Here is a 21,616-nt window from a genome sequence, read left to right as displayed (position 1 = left end):
GGAGATATTTGGGGACAGGGGGACCACCTGGAATCTCTTAAGTCATCTGCATGATACGCCTGGCGCAGCAGAAGGTGGTCCTGGGAACAGAATGAAAATGGACGCTGCCCGGACAGTCCCCTCCAGGGAGCCAGCAATCCTCTCTCCCTCTAGCCAGAGGTGGGCTGGGCTCCCACCAACATTCACTCAGGTTTGAGGCTGACCATTCTGGATGCGGAAGTCTATGTCTACTCAGGACGCCCGCGGCTGTGCCCTGGGTCTGAGGCTGGGGATGCTTCGCGGTACTGCTCACCTCCATCGAGCAGCACAGGACGGCATCTTCCTTCACATCCTGAGACTGCAAGAGCTGTGGAAGAGAGGGGCAGAGAACACGACTTCGGGCGCTGGCTCCCAGCGCCTAGAAGCCAGGGCCCCTGGTCCCGGCCCTGATGTAGCCTGGAACGAGCATCTCCAAGGGTCGGAGGGCGATGGGAACACCGCACCTGGAAGCAGTGATTTCTCTGCCGGATCTGAGCTGCTGGAGGACGGCTGTGGTCACGGAGCCTAGACACCCCTGTCAGGACAGGGGCCTGCGACTAGAGGCCGTGGCAGAGCAAGGTCGCAGGTGTGTTTGAAGGCAGTGGCGAATATGCTGGGATCATCGGCTGTTACCAACTAGTTGGCGAAAATCCTCAGAGAAATGAAATGAGCTTAAACACTTCCTGATTGGTGAGGGGAGACTCAGCCATGGTCTCAGGTGACCCTGAGCCCTGGCTATAGGAGGACTTTCAGAAATCAAAGCTCTTTTCTGAAAAACCACAGCCAAATTGACTTACCCAGAGGCTGGAATGGCTTCCTGACCGAGGCCATGGCCGGGCTGCTCAGAGCCGGGACTGGCCAGGCCCCTGCCCAGGCTTCCCTGTACCTGCCTCGTCTCATTCTTCTTTCTCTCCTCCTTCCCCGAGATAACTGAGATCTACTTCACATAACATTAAATTCACCATTTTAAAGTATACAAGTCAGTGACTTTTAGGCTATTCACAAGGTTGTGTAGCCACCACCACTATCTAATTCCAGAATATTGTCATTACCCTCGTGAGAGACCCATACTTGCTAGTTCCTGTCCCCCCGCCTGTCCCCCCGCCTCCTGGCAGCCGCCAATCTCCTTTGTTTCTATGGATTTGCCTATTCTGGACATTTCATTTAAATGGAATCATACAAATGGAATCATACATGGCCTTTTGCGACTGGCTTCTTCTACTCAGAACATAACATTTTGAAAGTTCATCCATGCTGTAAGCAGGAATTAGTTTTTCATTCCTTTTCACAGCTGAATAACATTTCATTTTTCCACTATGTTTTGTTTATCTGTTTGGCAGCGCGTAGACATATGGGTTGTTTCTACTTTTTGGCTATTATGAATAATGCTGAGATGGACGTTTGTGTGCAAACGTCTGTTTTTAATTCTCTTAGGTACACACCTAGGGGTGGCACTGCCGGGTCACATGGCGAGCCCGCGGTCAGCTCTCTGAGGACCTGACACACTGACAGTAGCCGTCTCGTTTTCCACTCCCTCCGGCAACGTCGGAAGGTTCTGCTTTGCCCACATCTTTGTCAACATTTGTTATTTTCCTCTCTGTTTTCTAACTTCATTTTTTCCCTTGAACCCGCAGTAGAAACTTTTCCCAGGCACAGCCTGAGCGGCTCCACCACCCTCCTCCTCTCAAGCCCCGCCGAGCACTTCCTGCGCCGCTCCCTTGCTGGCTAGTGCTTCTTCTCCCAACCCCGACATGCGCCTCCGTTCCACCTGTACCCACTGCCCCGCTACGGCGATCAGCACATCCTTCAGACGACCCCACATCTAGATCACCTGCTCTAGACCGGGTGGCTCTTCTATCTACCAGAACCTTCCATCTCGGCCCTACACTCTTCTCTACCCTTCAAGGCCCAGGTCACTTCCCAGCATTCCTTGGAGACTTCTAGATCGCCCCACGCTGCCCTGTCCTGCTTCTCACTCCCTGAGGACTCTGTCTTTTCCGCCCACTCAGCATTCCGCACCAGGGAAAAGCTATTTTCCAGTCCGAACTGCCAGCTTCCTGAAGGCAGGAACAGTGCCACACTCACCTTTGCTGCCCTGTAACACCTAGCCCAGCTCCTGGCAACGGGAAGGAGTTGCTAAATGTTGGTCGATATGCTTCATGTGTTTGTTTTGTTTTGTTTTGTTTTACAGGAAGGGGGGGGGTAGGGAGGACACAAGGATGGGGTGAGCATCCTTATCCACTGACGGAGAACTGGAGTCAAGTTTTTCGACCCAGGCCTGACATGTCCAAGCGGAGGTGAAATTACACACAACCCAGGGGGACTGTTTCCACTGCTGGCTTGAAATCCGAGTTTTGCACATTCTCCTTGTCTCTTCCCTTCCGTCATGTTACATCCATGCACCCAGCCTGCTCCCCCCGCCCCCCAAAAGCAGGAGCCACAAGCATTTGCCTCAAGAGGGCTAGAGACACCCGCTCAGTGAGTGTGCAGGACATCAAGGCTGCCAGAGTCCAGGGGATAGGTCAGGCCTGGCTTCACTGGCCGGAGACACTCTGTACCCCTGCGCCTCCTTCCTCTTTGGTCAGACCTGGGTGGAGACCTGGGCTCAGCAGATATGCAGAAAAGAAAGCATTTTGGAATGAATGAGCAGAGGCAGGCCTTGAACTGCTCACACAATGAACAGGCGGAGAGCAAGGGACGGTCCAGGGGAGGGCACGGCATGGGCAACGCACGGCGAGGTCGCTGACGGCCTTAGTGTGCGTGCTGTGCCCACCGATACGCTTCCGACTCTGGGCCTCTGTGCTCTTGTCACCCAGGGACTCTCGGCCACTGCACATCTGCGGACCTCCCTCTATTTTATTCAGGGCTCTGCCCAATATCACCTCATCGGCCACTGCTCCCCTGGCCAGACTGTGCAGTTGATCGGCCTCATCCATCGCCTGCTTTACTTCTAAACCTCACCCCTGACATATCATCTACTTGTCTGTCTCCGGTCTGTCTCCGCCCACTAGAAGGCAAGCTCCACGAGGGCAGGGCCTCGGTTTCGTCCACTGCTCTCCCCGGCGACACAGCGCCTGGCATGCAGTAGGCATTGGAAATACGTGTTAGCGATATGCGTTGGGAGGCAGGGAGAAAACCCGCCCAGGAGGAGAGTCTGCAAGCGAGAAAGGCTCACCCCCGAAAGGCCGCTCATCTGCTGCTCGCCTTGGTACACACACTTGAAAAGGCGAGAATGAGAAGGATGTGAAATCCCGACTCCACATACCCCTCTTACCAGGGCAGACATGGCACAAATTATAAGTGATGAGTCTGCAAGCCTGCAGTGCTTGTGGAAACAGAAGTTGGTCTAATTCTTTAGGTGGCAATTTAGTGATAACTATCAGCATTGCAAGTGTACAAACCCTCTGACCCAGTGATAGCACGTGCAGGAGTTTCTCCTACACACATACACTAGGACATGAATACAAGGCTTTCGCTGCACGATTAAGAGTAAAAGATTGCAAATAACTTGAATGTGCACTAACAAGGGGACTAGTTAAAAAGTTACGATACGTTGCGGCACATCGCTGTTCCTCTCCAGCTACGTGGGCGTCAGCTTCTGGAACTTTCCTGCCTCCCAGGGTTGCAGAAAGCCAAGGGAGGCTTCCACCAAGCCAGTGCTTGGGGTGGGGAGGGGGGCTCTAGGGGACACCCAGGGAAGGGGCTCCCTCATCTAGAAAATCAGAGGGAAGACCAGGAAGTAGGTTCTGGAAAAAGTTGGGGAGAGGTGACTCACGTGGCAGCAGGCTTACCTGGGTCCAGCATCCAACCCAGCCTGCTCTGGGAGGGGCTGGTTCCCAGACTGGGAGGTGTCCTGTGACTGCCTGGGATGGGGACAGGGGTGAGGTGAGGTGGGGGTGGGAAGGTGGGCCTGGCCCCCTTTTTCTCTGTAGGCAAAACAAGAATGGATTAGAACTCTGCTTGCTAGACCTTCTGTGTGCTGGAAGCTTTGTTCCCTCATAGTTTCTCATAGTGCTTAGTGGGAAAAATCATTCAAATAGAAATTGCTGGTAGAAACAATAGGAAAGGGGTACAGCGGGGTACCTGGAAGGAAGAGAGCTTCTGGAGATGGAGTGGTGGTGGAGGCTGGGTGAGAAGCTGGGAGCAGGCAGAACCAGAAGCTTATAGGAAGGAGGAAAGGGGTCAGCTCTGTGCATCTAGCTTGTTGGCTGACACATACTAGGTGCTCAATAAATGCTTGTCATAGTAGGTACTCAATAAATGCTAGACTTGAGATGAACCTGGGGTTATGTTCTGTCCTGATATTAGCTTGTTAGGGGTTCTGGGGTTTTAGGGACAAGTGAGGTAACATTATAGGAAATACTGTGAAGAGGCAGGGCCTGACGAGTCCTGGATACTCTGAAAGGTGACTGCTTCTCCCTCCAGGTGGCCTCTGGGACTTCCGACAGCACCGGGTGGAAGGCCTCCTAGAGTCTCCATGTTCTGGTCAGCTGAGCACTTTGCCCTGATGAGCACGTGTCTCCTTCTTCTCATTTCTTCCCGAGGCCTGCCTCCCCTCCGTCTGCTCCCCGAGTCGGTTTGAAACTGCAGCATGGGTCCATGTCTTCCTACTCTTCTTTTTCTTCCCTGTACCTTTGTGACTGGCCTAGTTCCTGGCCATGTTCTTTCCTGTCCCCTGCATGACCAAGCTCCCCTGCGGGCGGACCTTGAGGGCCCACCCCCATGGCCCCGCTCCGCTTCCTCCCTGGCAGGGCCCTGGGCTCCTGGCTGTTAGGGCAGGGGACAGACTCAGGGTGAGGGGGGTGGCTCCTAACTCCAGGGCCTGTCCTCCGACCTTATCTTTCACTTGGTTGTTTGGGAAAGTCTGTGTTAAGCCAAAAATCACATAGTGCAAATAGCCTGCCGGGTTTTCTCAAGGAAGTCGGGAGCACTGGGCGTTTTTCGTTGTGCTTGTCCTTCGCAGATGCGGGGATGCGGAGTTTGTGAAGAGAATCGTGGCTGCAGACCACGTCCTGTTCTCTCCCAGACGCTGACTTGGCCTCTCCCGGCCAGCCTTCGAGAGCGCACCCTGAGAGCCTGAGGGCAGAAAGGGCAGTGGAGAGTGCCCCCTCTACGCCTCACCTGCGGGAACTTGCCACACCTGTCACAGCCAGGAGGAGCACCCTGCTCTTCGTGGCACAACTGGAGGCTGGCCTGCCTCGTACCTGGGAGCCTTTGACACAACACCGAGGGGCTCCCTCCTGAAACCCCTTTCAGGGTCTTCTTAGATGCTCCCGTGCCTCTGGGTGATCACGGCGTCCCAGGAATTGTCCTTGATTTGTCTTTTGTAGGCAGTGCCCCAAATGTAGGATCTTTCCACTCTTTTCCACCATGGCCCAGACTTAAGCCTGTTCCGTGTTCCATTTCTTCAGGGCTCTGCTTCTTCCTGAGGGACAGCTAGTTGTGGATAAACAAATCCCTGCTGATATGCTCAGGAGCCAACGAGCTCTCTTGTTTATGTAGGTTTTATTTGGGATCGTCTGGAGATGATGCTTTATTTAACCCCAAGACAGTCTCAAAAGTAGTGGCCACTCAAACCGATACTTGTCCACCCATGCTCACAACAGCACTATTTGCAATAGGCAAGAGGTAGAAGAAACTCGAGTGTCCACCGAGGGATAAATGGATAAACTAAATGTGGTCTATACATACAATGGCATGTTATTCAGCCCTGAAAAGGAAGGAAATTCTGACACATGCTATGACATGGATCAGCCTTGAGGACAGTAAGCTAAGTGAAATAAGCCAGTCACACGAGGACAAATACTGTGAGATTCCTCTTATATGAGGCATATGCGTCTGGAACAGCGAAACAGAGACAGAAGGTAGAACTGTGAGGCCAGCGGCCGGGCGGGGCGGTCACGGGGGTCGCTGTTTAATGGGGCCGGAGTTCCAGGTGGAGAAGACGGAAGGGGCGAATGGTAGTGATGCTTGCACAACAATCTGTACTTCATGCCACTAAACTGTACACTTAAAAATGGCTAATACGATCAGTTTTGTGTCGCGTATAGTTTACCACAATAAAAAAATCGTTAAAAAAGTTGTGGCAGCGGCAGACGCTCTGTGAGGACGCAGGGCTGTTCTCCGCTTGGGCAGCGCTGCCCCTCTTCCCCGTTTTCACCGTTTGGAAGAAAAGCTGTGCTGATGGGGGATGCAGGGCTGCTGCCCCCACAAGAGACTGAGGCCCCAGGGTGGGGGGAGGGGAAGCCCATGCATCAAAGTCTCTGGCACAGAGAGGGGTGTGGGCGGGCTGGGGCAGGCCAGCCACCCTCACCCTCGAACTGCGAAATGTGTTTCTTGGACCAGAATCCAAGGCAATTGTGTGAGCCCACACAGTGTTTGTTCGGAAGCTAATGCATTCCTGTCCTATTGTCTCTGCCGGAGCCTTGTTGTGGACACACCCATCACATCCTCCCTGGGGGAGAGGCCAAGGTGCTCCGAGTCAGGCTGTGGGAGGCCTGACAGCAAGCAGGGAGAAAGGCAGCCCGGTGGGAGCATCCTGGTGTCCCGGGGAAGGTCCACAGGGCATGGGCATGCTGCCTGAAGCATGCCCAGGGTGGAACCACGCTGGTTGCCTGGGATGCCGCCCTGTGGGGTGGGAAAGAGGGTGCTGATAGAAGGGCCCGTGGGGCTGCCGTAGGTACGGGAGGAGGAGGAGCACTGGAGATCACTACTTCTCGTCTATGAAGAAGCGAGACGCAAGTGCCAACTTGAGGCAGGCTGGCCAGCCCATCCTCACTACCGCAGCTGACCGAAAGCACGGTTTTAACCTTGTAGAACGACCCGAGCAGCCTAATGCAGCCACAGTAAAAGCTCAGCTCAGACCCTGCCTGCAGGAGGCCTCCTCCATGAGGGTAGCAGACGGTGGATTGGGAGCAGCCAAAAGGGAGCAAAAGTGAGATTGTAGAGCACACATGATTGGCTGGTTTGCTGGGGGAACAATCCAGGGCTCTGATTGGCTGGCTGCAAGGGCCAGGGCGGTGGCGGGACATGCTGAAAGTATGGAAGAAGAAAGAAAAGAAATAGCTGAGAGTGGGAGGTGGAGGTCTGCAATGGCCGAGGAAGCACTGGTGATGGGCACAAATGCTGACAGTGGAGGAACGGGGAGGCGGAGAAGAAGGAGGCAGAGGCAGAGGAGATGGCCCCGATGCGCGGCCCGCGGTCTGGGAAGCTGCACACGGCCACCTCCGTCTCAGGAGTGATCTCGGGTTCAAGTCCAGGCCCCTCCACCCTCGGCTGGACTTGGATCAGCATCTATGGCTAAGTCTAGAGGATGGTACAGGGACCGAAGCTCATGATATCGATCTTGAGTCATCGAGAAGAGGGTCAATTATGTCTGGGTCTCTTCAAGGAGACAGGGAAGTAGATAATCTATCTGAAAAAGGCTGTCATAAAAAAATATGCAGCAGGCTTGGAGCCAGAAGACCTGCTAGTCACCAAGAGAAAACTCGGGCATGTCACTTAATCTCTCTGCACCTCAGTTTCCTCACTTGAGAACTGGGATAATACCGGCCTAGGACTGTTTTGAGTCAATTGAGATAATGTTTGTGAAAGAGCTTTGAAAAGTGCAAAGCTTGATTCAAATGCAAGGTGTGATTATTATTATTAAATGCAGATCTTTATAAACATATATCTTCCCTGAAGATCTTGATATACTTTATATGCACCATCCCATTTACCCTCGTGACACTCCTATGGAGAGAGGGAAAGGCCACAGGCATTATTATCTCTACTTAACAAACAGAGAAAATGAGGCTCAGTAGTTAAGTGGCTTGAACAAGCCAGACAGACAGCAAGTCTGAGAAGAATTAGCAGGTGCATGGAAGTCCAGGGTCAGCATCTTTTCTTGGTGAATTATTTTAATTTCTCCCACATTAGCTAATTCTTATTTTGCTTGTTGGAGCTTATAATTCTCACTTTTGTTGCCTGATGACAACAATCGACTTGGACCTTAACAAAATTGAATTCATTTTACCTATTCTGTGTCTGCAATGGCCATCATTTACCTATCTGTCCACCCACTTACTCACCTACCAAGTTATTAACCCACCTTTTTACCCACCTATACAACCATCCTTCCACCAATGCATCCATTTATCCATCCATCTTTCTATCCACCCACACATCATGTGTCCAACTTTTCATCCATCTCCTACTCACTTACTTGTCTGTCCATCCATCGATCCATCCATCCATCCATCCATCCATCCATCCATCCATCCATCCTTTTAACAACATTTATGCAACATTTATTGTGTTCTAAATACTGTGTAAATACAGGGAAAACAAGAATAAGACGACTTGCAACTCGCAGCCTAGTGGGAGGGAATCAAGCGACTGTGCGAGGTGTATGGAGTTGGAACACGGGATGGAATGGTGGTGGTGGAGAACACGCCAGGCATATGGCATAAGCAGCAGCATATGGCAGATGCACAAAAGCTAAAAATGTGAACGAGCAGAGTGCACTGGTGAATAACAAGTATTTCAAGATGCTAAAATACATGGTGCTGGGGGGGGGGGGGGAGAACATAATGGCAAAGAAGGCAAGGGCTACATTCTAAAGGGCTCTAGATGCCATGCTACTGAATTTGGATTTCATCCTAAGGGGCTCGAGAGCCACTAAGATTTTAAACTGGAGAGCAGGAAGATAATGTGCATTTTAGAAAGCACCTTCCTTGTACAGTTTGGAGAATAGACTGGAGACGGGGAGACCAGCGAGAAGCTGCTGTGAGACATTATGATGGCGTGAATGGAGGCAGGCACAATGGGAGGAGATGTGCGTAGGAGGCAGAAGTGTGGGCGAAGAAAAGGACAATCTCGGAGATGGAGAACTCCCAGGTTTGGGGCTTGGCGCCACCGACAATACTCGAAGGTAGGAGGAGTTGGTTTGGGGGAACGTGAATGAATTCAATGTTGAAAACGTTGAGTCTCTGGTCCTTAGGACCGTCAGGGAAGATGACTTCGTGGGAGACCGACTGTCTGTGGTCAGCAGTGCCCAGTGTTAGTCAAGGTCACAGTGCGAGTGAGCTATCCTAGGAGAAGGCATAGAAGACATAACAGAAGAGGGTAAGGGCTCCAAACTTGGAAAGAGAAACATTTAAAAGGTGATAAAGGGGGAGGAACCCCAGGAGGAGGAGGACAGTCAGAGAGCTAAGAGGAACAGGAAGAAGTGATGTCACAGAAGCCAAAAAAGTTCTAAGTACAAGGTCAACAGTGTCAAATTCTCAGAGACGTCAAGTAAGATGAACAATGGCCAGTGCTCCCTGGATTTGGTGATTAGGTGAGCATGAGTGACCTTTGTCATGATGACTTCAGTGCAGGGGGAGGGGCAGGTGGAAGCCTGGGTAATGTGAGGTTGGAGAGGGAGGGCGGGGCTCAGGAAGTGGAGACCAAAAGAGTACATAATTTCTTTCTTTCATTTTTGGGAGTTTCTGTTATTTCTTCTCTGTCTGTCTCTCCTTTTCTCCTCTTTTCTTTCTTTCTTTCTTTCTTTCTTTCTTTCTTTCTTTCTTTCTTTCTTTCTTTCTTTCTTTCTTTCTCTCTCTCTGTCTCTGTCTCTGTCTCTCTCTCTCTCTCTCTCTCTCTCTCTCTCTCTCTCTCTCTCTCATCTTTTGGAACTTGCCTATGGAAGGGCAAGATGCTAGGGGATAGACACTGGCAAAGGGTCAAGGGGAATGGTTGTTAAAAGTAGGAGAGACTTGAGCAGGTTGAAAGGCAGAGGAAGAGATGAGTAGGTAGAATGCAGGAGAGGTGGGAGATAATCCAAAGAGATGAGAGGACAGGGTCAAGTGCATAGATCAACCTTAAATAAGAGAAGAAATATCATGCCTCTGGAGTGGACAGGAGGGGCTAGCATGGCTGTGAACGCAGGTACACGTGCAAATGCTCATGCTGCTTAGCCTGTCAGCGCAACTATGAAATTAGTGTTGTTTTACGTTCATTACTTATTATTATCATTCTGTGTCTAGCTGCAATTCAGACATCCCAGGGGACAGGAATTTGCCCCAAATGCCACTTTTCTACTAGCCTAATAAGGAGCCCTAGTACAGAGGCTATGGTCAGATGTCAAGGAAATTCATGGTTCTGACCTGGACTTCAGTCCAAGCTTGTGCCCTGTGGCCTGGCTGCCAGCCGTCCTGAGTAAGGCGGGCAGGCGGGCCAGCACCCTAACTGCGACCAGGCGCCCTGGAGGCAATAATTAGCCTCCTTCCTGCCGAGCTTGCAAACCGCCCTGTACACAGTGGCCACAGTAAATGTCACATGGGGGAATGCTTCAGCCCACAGCTGGCCCCAGGGGGTGGAAATGTAGTCTAAGGCTCAGAGACGACACCGAATCCTGCAGATACTGGAGCCAGAGGACGGGGCCACGGCTCCAGTGGCTCCTCCTGGGGGCCAAGCCCTGGCCAGAGGCCAGGACAGGAGGTGAGTTCTGTTCATAGAGTTCCTGTGGCCATGAGTTCCCAGGACCCTGGGTCGGGGTTCGAAACCCCAGAGATGCTGGCTGTGATCACTGTCAACACCTCCCGGCTGCTTCTTTACTGCCCTTCCCTTCCCTTCTAGAAGCCGGCCCGTCCTCTCTGTGGCTCATTCTGTGTTTGCTGCCCTGATGTCCACAGATCTCCCTTAAAAGGCAAACAGAACATGCCTGAGACAGCTCTGAGGTTTTACCTTTCAAGAGGGGGTCTCCTGAGGGCTGACCAACACCTTCCGGGGCCTCAGTCAGCACCTGGCTTACATTTTTTGAGTATCTGCTCTAGACGTGAAGCTCTGAGCTGTGTGCACATTTTAAGATCCATTTTATTCTTCCATCCAGTTTTCTGGGTTAAATACCGCTATAATATCTTTATTTTATAGCTGCGGAAACTGAGGCACAGAGAGGGAAATGACTTCCCCAAAAACACAAATAATGGAAAACCAGGATTTGAACCCAGGTCCCATCCGCCTCCGTAGTCAAATGACACAGCCACTGCCCCACGAGGAAGTCTCACATAAATAGTGCTAATGGGGTGAGGACAGGAAAGGATGGGGTGATCACACACCCTGCTTTGCTGGGAATGGCTCTGGTTTTCACCCATCAACCCAAAGTAAACAGGAACAGCATCCCTTTTTGTTCTTGAAAGTGCCTTGATTTGGCACATCATATCGTCACCCAGAGAAGGGGAGGGGCAGTGAGGGGTCGGGAGCCTCCCCCCCCATTACCATCTGGCCAGTCAGTAGACCTCCAGCCTATTGCACTACCCCGCTGTGCATCAGGGTCCCCAGTTACAAGGCGGGTTAGTGTTCCTGCCTGCGTCAGAGGGTTTTAGCAGGTGGGGTGGGAGAAGGACTCTGAAGGTGACCAAGCAGTGCTGCTCCCAGCAAACCGTTCATCACGGCAGGAGGAGATTGTGACACCTGCTGCCGGGCCTTGGCCGAGCCTGCCAGGCCTAACTGCTCCCTGGGGACCGGAGCTGGGAACAGGATGGAGTTATGGTACTGGGCACACTGTCCACTGCTCTCTGCCGGAGCCGCGGGGCCCTGCCGAGTGCGGTCAGAGGAGAGGCAGACGGAAGAGCAGTTATTTTCCAAGCTTCCCCCGGGGAGCTCAGCCAGCAGTGCCCAGCCCGGAGGCACCGGGTATCCGGTGGCACCTGGGACCATCCACTCCCCCTCACAGTACCCTCTGGATGCCCCTCTGAAGGAATGACTGCGTTTTGTGTCTGACTCAGCACAAAACAGCTCGCTGGGACAGGGGAGGGGTTTAGGCTGGCTGGGGGCCAGACATGGGGCTCAGACAGTGGGCAGATGCCCCTCACCAGGCAGTTTCTGAACTCAGGTCACTGGGCGGGGACCTGGCTAGCACAGGGAGAGAGCAGGGCAGGAGAGGGGGCCCCGGCCCTGGCCCCATCCCCCGGCTTCCCCACCTCCACCCACCTGAGTCCTGGACTTGACCTTGCTTGGCTGTGGGGGGAGGGTGTGATAAGCCTCTTGGTGAAGGGAACTAGCTGCCTGCAAAGGCATTTTCCGCTCTCTAAAGTAAACAATCAAACAGGAAATTAATCTAGAAACCCACATCAACGGAAGGTTCAGGTTGTGATTTTCACAGCCCCAGAGCCAGGAAATTCAAAGTTATAGTTCCCATAGCAACTCGCCTGTAGAACTAGCCACTGCTGGACTTGAGTGAGACCTTGAGGGGTCAACGAGGCCAGTCCCCTGCCTCCAGAAAGTGCAGTTCGACAGCAAGCCTGCGCGTCCGGGGGAGGCTGCTCTTCTGAGGTAGAACATTGAGCCCGGTTCAGAATTAGGAGTTGTAAGGGTCGGGTTCTGCTTTCAGTTCTCAAAGCAACGCGTCTCAGAAACCGGGCCACCAGTCAATGTCTCGGGGCCTCAGTTTTCTATAGTCCCATACTCCAAAGATTATTCCCACGTTCACAGATTCGGTGGAATGTGAATAATAGTACTCGGGCCTGCAAGGCGCTCGGGCGAGGGGCTGTGCTATGTGTGGTTATTTTCATTCACGTCTCTTACTCCTTGTTCCACTCAGTCCCATCATGGCTCTCATCTTGGCCCCAGTCATCCCTGAACCTAGTGATTCCGCCCCCTTCCCCCACAGTTGTTTTCCCTCCGAAAAAGATCTCAGTTGAGACCTCGATTGAGTGACAGGTCAAAGAACTTTCAGAACGGCCCCCAAAGTGGCTCCATTTTTTGGACGCTCTTTTTCTCAACCTGTCCTCTTCTGGACCAAATATGTAATATAGCTCAAGGCACGCTTCTGGCTCCCCTGACTGATAACCAGGTGGAATGAATGGAGCTGGAGGCAGGCCCTCCGCCTTCGAGTATGTGGGGGGTTGTGCGTCTTGGGTGGGGCGTTCGTCTGAGTGTGACTAGTGAGGAGTCCCTGCCTGGCAGGAAAGGAGATAAGGGTGGTGGTGCTCAGCCCAGAAGGAAACAGTCTGGAACCCTTCCCTGAGGGTCACCCCGTCTCCCCACCCGAGATGGCCACCAGCAGCCGCCTGGTCTTGTCGGTGCGATTCTGCAGGCCGGCTCAGGGGCCCCTGCGACAACACTAGCTGAGGCAAGAGCAGGCGCTTGGCGGGCCCCGGGCCCGTGGCAGAGGCTGCCGGCCGGCCCGCCCGCCCGCCAGCCTGGCCCTGGAGCCAGAGCTGTGAATTGAGCAAAGCCGTGGAAAGAGAGAAGTGGCGCCTGCTGGAAAGCAGACAGAGCGGCTCCGTGATTTCCTAATAGGCCCAGCCGCATGCCAGGGGCCGACAGGCCAGCTCAGAGCACCCAGCCTCGCTTGCGAAACAGTCCTTTCCTCCTTTGGGTAAGCTTTCCCGGGTGGCCGGGCCGCTGTCCAGCCACCCAAGTCCCTGGACAAGGCCACCCCCTCCCCCCACTGCCTCCCTGCCTTCTCCTGTGGTGAAGTACATCAGAATACGGTGGGCAGCAGCTCGGGGAAGACGAGACGCCCCCTGGGGGTGCAAGATATTTTCTTTCACAAAGCCAGGCACAGACGTTCAATCGGAAAGGAGAAAAGTGGTGGGGAGATGGCTGTGGACGGACCGCAGGTTTCCCTGCCGTCACACAGGGAACCTTCTGGAGGGCAGCGCCACAGAGGGCGACTCACCAGCTTCCGAGGAGGGGCCTCCCTGCAGGCAGGGCCCACAGACCCGCTGCCGCTCAGGGCCCAGGGCACATGGTTAGCGGCAGGGCTGTGCCAGGCTGCCTGTCCTTGAGCCTGGGAAGAAGCTTCTTAGAAGGTTCTTCATGATATGCCAAGTTAACCAGGCGTCCTTCCCTCCACTCTCAAACTTTACAGGGTGAGTGGGAGAGGGCATGAGTCACCAGCAAGGGGCTGTCGGGAGCTGGAGAAGGGGTGCCCTGGCCCCTTATTCTGCTACCAAGCATGGAACTCCAAAGAAGCTTTTGCTTAAACCATGTCCTCTTCAGCATGATAATCTTGGCATGCTGTATTTAAGAAGAATAAATGCCTGCATAACCCGGTTACCACACAGAAGTGCCAGCCTTTGGGATGGGGGGTGCAGTGTGAGGCCACACCGCAGGAGCTGGGCTGGACGTCTGTCCCTTGGGTGAGGGAGCTTGGCTGGTTCTGTGGTGAGTTTGGGAGGAAAGCAGTAACCAAGGACCAACTGGGCAGGGACAGCTGGGCTTGGGACAATTAAACAGGATAATAGGGGTGTGCTGAAGGCACAATGAGCATTTGTACTCGGAGCAGCAGCCATCCAATAGAGAGGCAGACAGGCCTGGGCTGAGAAAAGGGCCTGGGGCTGCCTGGGGAGGCAGAAGGATTTGGTAAGTACTCCCTGCCAAGTCTAAGAGATAAGAGTATTTAATTGGCACCTGGAAGTTTGTTTGGCTTTAGAGCCTTACCCTTAGCAGAATATAAATTTTCATAATGGGGCGACTCTTTTTCTATAGAGGTGATCTTTTTTGGATGTGTGAGCATGCGAGACAATACTCTGTAGTACCCCTTCATTTGGGTCACCAGGATGCAAGGGGAGAAAGGGCTTAGCCTGGCACTCAGGCGCTCGCTGGCCCACTTCCCTCTGGGGCCCTACACAGACCTTGGGTCCAGCCAAACCCATCTGTTCTCAGGCCTATGAATATGTCTTGTCCTCATCTACCTCCAGCTTTTGTTCTTCATTGTTTCTGTTGGGCCTGCCTTCTTCCACCCTGGATCCATTTACTGGATCACTCAAGACCGACTGTAAGACCTTCCTCCTCTGAGAAGCCTTCTTTGACTTCCTCCCCTAACCTTCATGGCCAGGGGCTCTCTATTCACAGCCCTAAGGCAACTATTTGGTTCTACTGAGTTCTAGTCTATCTAGACTAGTTTTTCCTCAGGACTTTGTGCCCAGCTGGCCTTCTCAGGAGACCTGTGGATTGAGTTGGAAGGAAAGTATATGCTGGCCAGAGCACAGTCACTCAGAAGGTCCTCTCTGTCCCCTGGGATGCAGCCTCCCTGAGACATACAGGCTTGGAACATGGTAGGTCCTGTACCCTCCTCCAGAAATGGTAACAATTTTCATTCATTCATTCATTCATTCATTCATTCAACAAGGAGGCATAGATCCTGTTCTCATAGATCCACTAGTCTAGTAGGGAAGACAGACATTGCACAAGCAGATCAGTGGTGGGAACTGAGGCTGTAAAGAGAAACCGAGTTCTAATTCCAACTCAGTCATCTACTATCACGTTGCACAGCTAACCTCTCTGTGTCTCAGTGCCCTCAGAGAGACAGCATGTGGGAGACAATTCTTTCTCAAACATTGTCTCCACATTGTTCACAATAGCCCAGACATGGAAATAACCTAAGTGTCCTTCTATGGATGATTGAATAAAGATGCGGTACATATATACAATGAAATACTACTCAGTCATAAAAAAGGACGAAGTATCACCATTTGCAACAACATGGATGAATCGTAAGAGTATCATGCTAAATGAAATAAGTCAGATGGAAGAGGACAAGAACCATATGATTATACTCATATATGGGATATAAAACAGAAAGCACCAAAGGAACACATAAAACAAAAAAACAAATTCATAGACACAGAAAACAGTATTGGGGTTACCAGAGGGTAAGAGGGGTGGGGGTGGGGGGTGATGAAGAAGGTAAAGGAGGTCAAATATATGGTGATGGAAGGAGACTAGACCGGTGAGCACACAATAGAGTATGCAGACATCATGTTATCAAGTTGTACACCTGAAACTTATATTATCCAATGTTACCCCCCAATAAACTTAATTAAAAAATAAATGAAAAAAAAACCAAAAAACAAAAAACACTGGCTCTAAAGGAAAGAGAGAAATGGGGTGGCTCCTAGAGGGAAATGTGGGGTCAAGAGAATATTTTCCCCCTTCAGATGGGTTTGGTGGGCCGATGAGTAGAAGCCACTCAAGGGAGAGAAGCAGGTGTTACAGGAGAGAGATGAGAAGCCCATCTGAGGGAAGCCTAGAGGGAGAGAGACACGGGGCATGCGGCCTCCTACAGTCAGCAGTGTGTGGAGCAGAGTGACCGCCCTGGGGGACAGGCTACCCAAAATAGGCCAGACCAAGGCAGGTCTATCATGGCTGTGAAGAGGCTCGAGACAGCCTGTGGGCCCCAGGAGATAATTAAAGAAAGCCAATGTTATGTAAGCAGACTTAGATAGCAGTTTGGGTTAAGAAGAAAGATACTTAAATCTGGCCTTCGGATTATTTTAAAATCTTACTCTATTATTTGTGTTTATATATAAATTACTCTTTCTTCAAGCTGTGTGCTAATTTCACTGCAAAATTATATAGAAAGATCCCAAACGGGATGATTTTACCTTGTACTTCTACTTTTCTCGGTTGAACATTTTTTGAGAAAACTTTTTGTTGGATTATCGCACATGCAAAAATGTGCACAAACCCTCAGTATACAGTTAGACGAATTTTCACAAAGGAAATACGCTAGTGCTGCTATGCCCTGACCAAGAGCTAGAACCCGGGCTGCGCCCCCCGGTCCTCTTGTGCCCCTTTACACTGACCCTCCCCTGGGGTCACCAAGATCCTACTCATCACTATAGCTTAGTGTCACCTGTTTTGCCCCTCCCCCCATATTTAAATCAAAAGCAAAGTCCCTGCCAGGCTCCCTGCCCCTAGCCCCATTCTTGGCTGCCCTGCTCCAGGTTTTCCTTCACAGGATGTCATCCAGTTCTGGATTGGTGGGACAGGTATGCTAATTATAGTTTTTAGGGCTGAGGAAATGGAAAGTCAGATCTGAATTAGATGATGCGCAATGTGCCAAATATATCAGCTCGGGGAGCTGATTTCCAAATCTAGAAATCTGTCCTAAAAGTTTGGTGCTTCCTTCTGCATTGTGTTTATAGACGTATGTCCTTTAACTTTTTTGGAACGTGAAACCCTTTGAGGGTTTTATGAAAACTCTGGCATCTCGCTCAGAAAAATGCACATCTCCACAGATTCACAGACGTTGGTGTACAACTCCAGGGGGTTCCCAGACCTTGGAGGACACCCAAGTGACATGGCCTTACACACTCCGAACTAAATCACCAATGGGAATGTCACAAGAGCACGGGAGCGGCTGCCTCCATAAGGACGTCAACACAGCTACAGTCCCATGTGTCACCAGGAGGATCATGGAGGTTTTGTCTGTGGCTGTCCAGGCTGGGGCTGGGTAGCTCTGTGGTCAAGGCAGAATGCCAGGGTGGCCAATAAAGATATAAAAGTTCTATATTATGTTCTGGACACTTGACTAGATGTGATCACTAATCTTTACGGCAACCCTGCAGAGGTTGGGGCGGTTTCTCTTCTTTACTCATGGAAAAACTGAGGCTCGAAGAGGTTAAGTAACTTGCCTCGCATTTCAGCTAGTACCAATGAGATTAGAAATCACGGAAGTCTGACAGCCAAGCCCTCATTCTTCCCTTTTTCTTCTCATTAGCTTTCCTTTTGGACTGCTCTGCAGATCCCCGCAGCCGGAGGGTAGCTTCTCCAAGGGGCAGGGCAGGGTGGTCCGGCGGGGCTGGCTGACAGCCTGGGATGCCTCCCTCAGTGCACACGTCTCCACTCCTGGGAAATGACTCACTGGAGCCCTGCCACTTTGGGACTCCACATGCACATTTCCTGTGTCTCAGCTAGGGCCTTGGGCGGTGTGAGCTGGCAGGGTAGTTCTCTGAAGGCGGCTGGAGATAGAAAGCCACACTGCTCTGTATCCTGGGATGAAGAAGCCTCTCCCTGGGTTCATAGGATAGAGCTACGTCACCTCTGGGCCTCAGTTTTACCACCTGTGAAATGGGGGTGAAGCTGAGACTTAGTGCTACTCGGTGTATGGCATCACCCGGGAAATCGCGGGTTCCCCTCTATGACAGTGGTTTTTGAATTTAATGTGCATCAACATTGCCCGGAGGGTGATTTTCCCAGTTGAGAATTAGAACAGGGGCCAGTAAAGCACATACGGCTCACTAGCCAAATCTGGTCCGCGGCCTGCCTTTTACAAGCCAACAAGCCAAGAATAGCTTTTACATTTTTAAATAGCAGGGGGAAAATAAATCGAAAGAAGAATAATATTCTGTGACACATAAAAATGACAAATTTTAGTGTCCATAAATAAGGTTTTGTTGGAACACAGTCCCTCTTGCTCATTTGCATATCATCTACACTCTCCCATTACGAAGGCAGAGTTGAGCAGCTTCTACAGAAACTGTTCTCATCGCTTCGCACTGTGGCTCGGTGCAGTACGAATCACAGGGATGTGGTTACACTTGATTTTGCCTCTTGGCCTGCAAAGCGAAAATATTTACAATCTGGTCCTATCCAGAAATTCGCTGATATCCGATGAAGAGTGTGAAGGGGAGAGAAGTGGAGGGGAGGGCAGGGGAGAGGCGCATTATGATTCCTTCTGGGGGCAAAAGGGACTTGTTAGGGGCTTCTGGGATCTGTGGGGGTCCTGGTCTGGCTGGGTCAGCCATGAAAGCCTTTCCCTAATCTCTCTGAGGGTAGTCTGGAAGCCCCCCCGCCCCCACGACCATTTCCCTGGATGAAAGCCCCCAATTCTACTTCTAGAGTAGGGGCTCTTAACTGGGAAGCTCCCCAGAGCACAGTCTCCAGGGACTCTAAGTTTTAATGCACACGAGTAGTTTCTGGGGAGAGGGTCCATCGCACGGGTCAGTCATCTCTTCCACCCCAGCATCCCTTTTCTTCTGGGGAACACATTTTTCTCATCTAACCTCTCCTTTCAGAATGTGAAAGTCTCTGGAAGGGTAACACCCCACATACACATGCCACCTTCCCAGGAAAGGGGGAGGTTATCTGGTGGCACGGGCAGGTCTTAGGAAAGTCTTGGGAGTCTGAGGAGGGGTGAAGGGAGGGGACAGGCAAACTGAGGTGAAGGAGACAACTGGAGAGAGGAAATGGGAAGCAGGATTACAGCCTCTTTCCCAGAGGGCCGCATGCCCCCTGACTCCCCACACTCTAGAGTCCACTTCTCCTCATCTTCGAGAGACAAAAAAGGCAGCCCAGTGGGCCAGGGGCAGCCCCCCTCACCAGTGGGTGCCTCCACTCCCTGGAGCCCACGAGGCCTCCTGCCTGTGGCATTACCCAAGCAAGTCTCAACTCTGGCCCTGGGATCCCAGGTATTTTCCCAGCCAGCCCCACCTCATCTAATTGCTTTCCAGTCAGCTAATCCTTGGCCCACGCCCTCAGCTCCAGCCAGGCAAGCCACCTCAGTGTGGCCAGCAGTAGCTTCGGAGACTTCCCATGGCCCTGGTCCAAGCCTGGGGCAGCCTCTTGACTCCCCTTGCCCAAACCACATCCTCCTTGCTCTTCCCCACACCTCAAACTCTCCTCTGACTAACATTTCCAAACCAAACGAAGCTCAGTTCAGTCCAGACCCAAAGCAACAGACTCATTCATTCCCTGCTGGCCCCCCTTCCCCCCAGACTGGCCACAACCTGGCTATCAGGGGAAGAACAATTAGGAAAAAGTGGAGTTGTACCTACTGTTCAATTCCCAGAGCTAATTGTTTTAAGCAGGGCTTTGGCCTTAATTAAAGGACAATTAGTTAGCGAATGTGTGTTTGCATTTCCACAAGTGTGTTTGCATTTCCTAAGCCTGGCTTTTAACCCTGGGAAACCAGATTCAGCAAATACTCCTATGTTTCAATACCTCTGAGTAAGGGACAAGGTCTCAATTACAAAAATGGCAGTCCTGACAACAGCAGTGGATTCAAAAGGGCAATGAAAGAATGAGCTAATTGTGCCTTCCACGTACTGCGCCATTTCTGTTCAGCCGCAGCGAGGAGGAGCTGGCGCTGTCCGGGCGCCCCCCCCCCCCCCACTCAGTCTGCGGATCCTGTTCTGAGCTCTGTCACGCAGTCTGCCATCCCTGCCACCCACTGCCTTTCCCCTCATCTTTCTATATTTTTCTTCTCTTACCTTCTCTGCCCCCTCCTTCGCTCCTCCCACATTTCTCCATGCTGGGGTCAAAAGGATTGCCCTTCACAGACCCTACCAGGGAGCTGCAGCCAGCCAGCCGACGCCAGCACACGGGCCGTCGTGGGCAGCGCTTCGGCTCCTGGTGCTTTCCTCTGCTTCTTGGTGCTCAAAGAGAGAAGCTATAAAAAGTCCTTTGGGGACTTTGAGGATGCAGGTACTTTTGGGATCCAGAACTGTTCCCAAAGCCTGAGGATTCCAGAAGCTGGCCTCCAGATCTATGTTGTCTGGTACAGTAGCCACCAGCCACATGTGGTCTTGAGCTCTTGAAATGTGCCTAGTCCGAATGGAGGGCAGCTTTAAGTGTAAAATACACGCTGGATTTCAAAGACTGAGTCCAAAAAAAAAAAAAAGGGTATGAAAAAATATCGCATAGATCATTTTAATATTGATTATGTTAAAACAATAATTCTTTGGATATTTATTAGAATTAATGTCACCTGTTTTTTTTTTTTTTTTTTAAATGCAGTTACTAGAAAATGTCAATGACATAGTGGCTGCATTTTATCGTACTGGACATGCGGCTCCACAGCCGGCACTGCGCGGAGATGGTTAAGGGCTGTGAGGCTGCCATTGTCCTCCAAGTCTGTGACTGGGGGTGCCTCCTCCCACCTGCTCCATTTCCCCGCCTTCTGTGTCATGTGCTCACCTTCTTCCCAACCCTCAGGCGTCCTGAGCATCTTCCTTCCTCCCTCCCCCTCATGGGAGAGGCAGGGGAAGACCCTGGTGCTCCACCTGCCTGCGTCTCCAGGCCCAGCCAAAGGCTGAAGGCCCATGTGACATACAGCAGGTGCTCACTCAGTGGCCCCTCGATAACCACTTCCCCACAGTTGTCTAACCATGAAGCCGTGCGAGAAGCCCACCCTGAGTCCGACTGTGGCTCATGGGATTCTGACTTTAGACAGACTAATTAAATACCATAAGAAGTCTGGCAGACTGAAGTTGAGAAAAGATCACTTAACTAGAGCGAAACGTGGGGACAGAGCACAGGCAGCTTCATTGGCTGACAACAGTTTTACACTGGTTCGCATTTACTGTGAGCACAAATTGCTTCCTTTGAGTTTGATTTGGAGGAAGTGTCTTTCTTCCTTCTTTCATTCTGAGCTCATCTCAGAATGATGGGCAAATATCATGCAGAGGCAACTGGGACCACTACCAGCCGGCCCCACCCTGCTCGCTTACCTCGCCTCTTTAAGGATTCTGAATCTATCTCCTAGAACTCTTCTCTAATTAACTCCAGAAGGGCGACTGTTATCTCCTACTCTGCTCAGTCTAGACATTCTGCTTCATTAAGTTAGTCAGCAAGTGTTTATCGAGCACTACGACAGGTCAGACACTGTTCTAGGCACTAGAGATATAGCTATGAGCAGAATGGACACATTCCTGCCTTTAGAGAGTTTCCACCTCACTTGGAGAGATGGAAAACAAGCAAGTTAACAAAGCTACCTCTAAGGTAAAGCCAGATACTGTGGGGTTATGGTCAGAGAGGGTCCCCCTGGGGAACTGAAGGACTCTGGAAGAAGGCATTCTCCCAGAATAAATGTCAAGGGCAGAAGACCCAGAGACCGACTGCACTG

General features: G+C 51.6%; 1 protein-coding gene and 1 long non-coding RNA gene across 12 annotated transcripts in view; one reads left to right on the top strand and one right to left on the bottom strand.

The window, feature by feature from the left end:
- The window catches only part of CTIF (cap binding complex dependent translation initiation factor), a 249,103-nt gene that overhangs the window by 6,385 nt on the left and 221,102 nt on the right, over positions 1-21,616 (bottom strand). For all 10 annotated transcript variants that reach the window (XM_036230024.1, XM_016148451.2, XM_016148452.2 and 7 more), the window contains one exon: positions 293-346. In XM_036230024.1, the coding sequence (XP_036085917.1) occupies positions 293-346 (54 nt within the window). The remainder of the gene's footprint in view (positions 1-292; positions 347-21,616) is intronic.
- LOC107512668 lies at positions 9,246-17,373 on the top strand. Of its 2 annotated transcripts, none has more exons than XR_001597364.2 (3): positions 9,246-9,337; positions 14,902-15,044; positions 17,010-17,373. It is a non-coding gene; the product is annotated as an uncharacterized LOC107512668 (long non-coding RNA). The 2 variants fall into 2 exon arrangements; XR_004953724.1 differs by lacking the exon at positions 9,246-9,337 and adding an exon at positions 9,610-13,360.

The sequence above is a fragment of the Rousettus aegyptiacus genome, unplaced genomic scaffold (genome assembly GCF_014176215.1).
Source record: "Rousettus aegyptiacus isolate mRouAeg1 unplaced genomic scaffold, mRouAeg1.p scaffold_m13_p_12, whole genome shotgun sequence".
Classification (NCBI taxonomy): Eukaryota; Metazoa; Chordata; class Mammalia; order Chiroptera; family Pteropodidae; genus Rousettus; species Rousettus aegyptiacus.
The sequence above is the reverse complement of the archived record's forward strand: the minus strand, read 5'-3'. Positions and strand labels throughout refer to the sequence as shown.